At 40.4% G+C, this 4,799-nt stretch overlaps 1 protein-coding gene across 1 annotated transcript in view; it reads right to left on the bottom strand.

Annotated features, from left to right (window-relative positions):
• Positions 1-1,390, bottom strand: part of rin1b (Ras and Rab interactor 1b) — a 10,062-nt gene extending 8,672 nt beyond the window's left edge. The window contains exons 1-5 of the mRNA XM_025061605.1: positions 1,104-1,390; positions 872-986; positions 376-448; positions 191-282; positions 5-118 (exon numbers count right to left, since the gene is read on the bottom strand). Coding sequence (XP_024917373.1) covers positions 5-118; positions 191-282; positions 376-448; positions 872-986; positions 1,104-1,247 — 538 coding nt within the window. The 5' untranslated portion in view covers positions 1,248-1,390. The remainder of the gene's footprint in view (positions 1-4; positions 119-190; positions 283-375; positions 449-871; positions 987-1,103) is intronic.
• Positions 1,391-4,799: the final 3,409 nt, after the last annotated feature.

The raw sequence follows: 4,799 nt of genomic DNA, 5'->3' as shown, positions 1-4,799 counted from the left end.
CTGCCTCGGTTGAGCAGGTTACAGTCATCCTGCGTCACTGCTGCATCCTGGGTGCTGGATGTCAATATGTCCAGCTGTCCATTCTGAAGGTCAGAAGAACTTGGCGAGCTCCAGAAGTCTAGTGAAAAACCAACAGGAACATTAGAAAGAAAAGGTCTGGAGAACATTCATTCATTACAGCAGACTGTACCTTGACCCATGTGTGAAATGGACTCCAGCTGTCTGTGAGTTGTCGCTTTGGCGATGGCCTCTGGAAGCCCCAGTGGGAAAGGCAACACATCCCTGCAGACAAAGTAACCATTTGAAGCTAAATAACTAATGGGAACAGAAATAGAAGTTCAACAAACTGGGGGACAAGTGAATGTGTGACATCACCTGCTGATACAGTAGAAGGCCACAAGTCGACACAAATCAGGGAAACTGAGCGCTGAGTTCTCCAGAGAAAAGGCTGCAGACAGAGGAGACAGTGAGAGTGACACCTGTGGAGGCTGCTGAGAAGACACCCCCAGATCTGACTGTTTCCTGTAAATACAAACTGTGTAAGAAATTGAGGACAACTGAGAGATAATGAGATGAAGTCTGATCTATATTCTGAAATGCTACTGGACTCTTTATTTAAACTGGAACATTTTCCCAAGAGGTTTCGTGGGATTTCAGCAGAACAGGTCCAGGCAGAGTGGGTGTTGTTTGACTGTGTTTGCCTGTGGTCCAGCTCTGTCTCCTATTGAAATGTATGGTTTGTGATGAACAGGAGAGTCTGACTGTGGTGACCAAAGACTCTGAACCAAAGCTGCTCTGAGCAAATGTAAGAAAATAGCAGAAACGAGTTTCCCTGTATCCACCTTGACCTGATGAATACATATGTACTCACTGGAGTCCTCCTCACAGATGAAGCACTCCTTCACAGAGGAGGTGCTTCTGTCTGCTGTCACCCTCAGACACAGCACCTTCCTCTGGGTGGCGCTGCATTTACGGACCAGAAAGGTCTGTGTGGAGAGAAAATAAAAAACAACAAACCAACACGTTGTGTATTCGTGGTTTAGTTGTATTTATTTGTCTATGAATCAAAGGGATCAGTGACATGATGGTTTTCTAAGCCTCACCCCGACAGGCTCTCGCAGCAGGATGTAGAGGGCGGAGTCGTGGTTGAGTGACAGCTGCAGCCACACGGGGTGAGTGAGGAGCAGACGATCAAGGACGCTGAAGACCCGCTGAGAGCCTCGCTGGGAACCACCCAGGCCCTGCATCTGAACGAGACACACACACACATAAACACACACACACACCAAGACATGACCTGACAGGCGCTTGAGTTTCACTTCTGTATTAAGAAGTCAATCAAGATCAGTTGGTTTAGAGATGATCTGAACATACCCAAGGAATTTACATTTAGTCTTTAGCTAAACAGCATACGTATATGTGTAGCAAGTTCATTTATAGATTAACAATTAGACTAGAAATCTGATAAAAGTCTGGTAAATGTGAACTAAAATAATATGTTTCAAGACAGAATTTGCAACAAATACAACACAAAGATGGCCAACTTATTGATAAAGGTTAAAAAAAAGCAAGAAAATAAATAGTTGAAAGAATTGGTCAGAAAAAATAAAGCTAGCTGCTAAAGCTTAGCATAAGAAAACATTGGCAAAGTTGAAAAGATTCAATGAATCAAATTACTGTACTAATGTTTTATATGAAAATAATCAGGATGGTATTTAGACCTTTAAATGCGAGTTTCAATCACATGAATTTATATTATTATTATATAAATATATATATATATAAAAATGATGTTTTTCATTATATGTAATTATAATTTAAACATGAGTTAAAACATGTTAGAGTCTGTAATATTTTGATATTTCAGCTGCTTCGGAGCTCTAGCTCTGAAGCAGCTGAACGTAGCATGTTAGCATTACATAAAAGAGGATTAAAATCCAGTCAGACTGTGACAGTGTTAACACAAATCCCATTTGTACAGAGATAATAAAAACTGTTTAACAGTGTTACACAATTTGTTTCACTTTAGAGCGCAGATGTAATTTTCTTTTCTTTTTTCTTAAGTATGATTAGCTATTTTAAGCTATTTTGCTTATGCCAGATTAGAAAAGAATCCAGACAAATCAGTTAATCAGAAAATATAGCAAAATCGGGAAGTTGGCCAAAAATAACAACCAGATATAAAGCCAAGGATTTAAAGGTGTTAAAAATATATAACTCATAGGAAAAGTAGCCTAAAGTTAGTTCATGAATATCTAAAAGTTATAAAAAGTGAAATGGACTAGGTCAGGCGTGGGCAAACGTTGTGACTCACGGTCCACAGTGGGTCCTAAAATTTGACACAGGGGCCGGGTCAGGAGCAGATAGATGGAGTGTTCGTGTAAACTAAGATAAATGACATGTAAAAAGGCTAAGTCTAAAAGCTAAATGTTAGCAAAATACCCAGAAAAGCAAACGCCAAACACATAACACCAAGTTTACCAAGAAAATTGGAATAAATGTTGGGATAAATTAGTGGTTCTCAATTATTTTCTGTCACCCACTTCCCTACAACCCACACGTTGGGGCCCACCTCACTATTTGAGAAGCACTGGAATAAATGCCAACCCACACGTTGGGGCCCACCCCACTATTTGAGAAGCACTGGAATAAATGGATCGGATTTTTAGATATTTTTAATAACTACAACACTTCCAAAACTCTCCTAACTATTTTAGCATTTCTATTTAGCCATTTAGCTCCATTGTGGCTAACATTTTATTCAATCATTACTTGGCTAACATGTGTTTGCTTTAACCTCAGAGAATATGTAAACCAATACTGACTTGTTCTTTTCTCATCTCCTGACCATCTTCTGAGCTACTTGTTTCTAGGCAAACATATATTCCTAATAGTAATAGTTAAAAACATGTCCGAAACAAAAAGTTGATTTATCAGAAGAAAATCTCAAACAGAGACTGATTGTATTTCATTCACTACAAATGGATGGAACCACAGTTTATTCTAAGTTGTACAGTATCAGTGGTCTCTTTGCTCTATTGTCATTTAATGTCTCGTTCTTTTTCTGCGTGGGTCGAATGCTGGGCGAGCATAGCAGCAGATGGTTGCCATAGTAACCCACATGCCCACGTCCTACCAGGCATTCCCACTCAAACACCCGCTCTACTCACTCTCTCCTCTTTCTCCATCTTTTTCCTCTCCCTGTGCTTCTCAATCTTTCTCTCTCTATTCCCTCTCCCTCCCTCGCCCAGTCTCTCCCTCTCTTACTGTTTCTATTCCATCTTTTTTTAAATCCCTTCATTCTATGTCTTTCTGTTCCTAACTCTTCCTCACACGTCTTCCCCTCTCTTCTCATCCCTCCATTTTGTGTATACTTCTCTCCTCTCCCCCCACTCCCTCGTCCCTTCCACACTCAGCTTCCTTTATCATTTTCATCTCTCTTCTCTTCCACTTTTTCTTCTCTCACCCTCACCCCCTCACCCAATATTTTCTCTCTCTCCTCGTTAACATATCGTATTCCTTCTATCCATCTTCTCTTCCATCACTGAATCATTTCACATTTTTTACCTGCTCTATTTCAACCTCCCTTCTCCCTTACACTCTCTCCTACCATCGATTGCTGCCTTCTTCCTGATTCCTTCTTTCTTCACTTCTCTTTCTTTTTCTCTCTCTTTCCTCCTCCCCTCTCTGCCTCACCCTCTCTCTTCTTCAGTTCTCCTCATTCCTACCCATCATCTCCATCTCCTTTTTATTTCCTCTCTCTCCTTCTCTTTATTGTATTTTCTGTACAGTATAAGACACCCCCCCACACAAGAATATATTTTTCTCAGTAAGCATTTTTCCAACAATCCTTTTTTCCTCTCTTCCCTTTAATATTATTATTTAATTTTTTTAAACCATATTTCCGTCTCTTCCTCTCTCTCAGACGTCACAGCTTCAAAGTTTATTCAGTAAAAGAAAAAAATAAATCAGCCACTGCAACCTGTTCAGTGCTATAAGTGGAAGTGTTATGCATATTGTTTTCATTCGCATTTTTTCACCATTTTTTTCACCTTCTGCCACCTTTTACATAAGTATCTCCTCTTCCTCATCTCCCTCCCTCCTCCTCCTCCTTACTGGAGAAAAGACCAGTTTCTATCTGTGTGTCAGTCTACGTGCAGTGGTTGGTGAATCGAGTGATGTCAGTCAATGCTGGAGCTGTTACATAATACAGACAGGATTATGCTGACAGCTGCAGGGCTAATGAGAAAAAAAGAAATGTGGAAAAAGTTATGGATCCACAACCACTGACACACTTTAAAATCAATGCCTTATAAAGGTGGGTCTAAGAGGGGACACACGATGACATGTGGAGGCTGCTCTTCTAGCTTGGTTTTTACAACTGGCTATAACAGGAGGATCCACCACAGGTTCTGTCCTTGAAGGCCGTAACAATAAGCCATAGTTTAGCAGTGTAATATTCAGGAAGCCCAGAGGAAACTCCACTGCTGAGTGTGTGAGCTTGGACACACAGAGTTTATTACAGTAATGTTTGCAGTATGCTAGTGTGTAGCATTGTTAAGGACTGGGCTGTCAGAGACACGACAGTCTGAGCATTTTATTCTGAGGGTCATTTTTTCACCAAGTCAAGCTAAGCTAAACCTGCTATCACCCTCAGCCTTTAATCTTGTCAGTTGCAATACTGCTGTCTACCTGAGTGGCAGTATTTGATAGAAGTGTTGAAATAGACAGGATGTTATGATGCCTACCTGTATATGTCTAAAATACAAAATACATTTCCCATTGCATCGACTTGCTGT

Source organism: Cynoglossus semilaevis, chromosome 1, assembly GCF_000523025.1.
Source record: "Cynoglossus semilaevis isolate Cse_v1.0 chromosome 1, Cse_v1.0, whole genome shotgun sequence".
Lineage (NCBI taxonomy): Eukaryota > Metazoa > Chordata > Actinopteri > Pleuronectiformes > Cynoglossidae > Cynoglossus > Cynoglossus semilaevis.
Note: the sequence above shows the minus strand (reverse complement) of the source record. Positions and strands in the feature narration are given on the sequence as shown.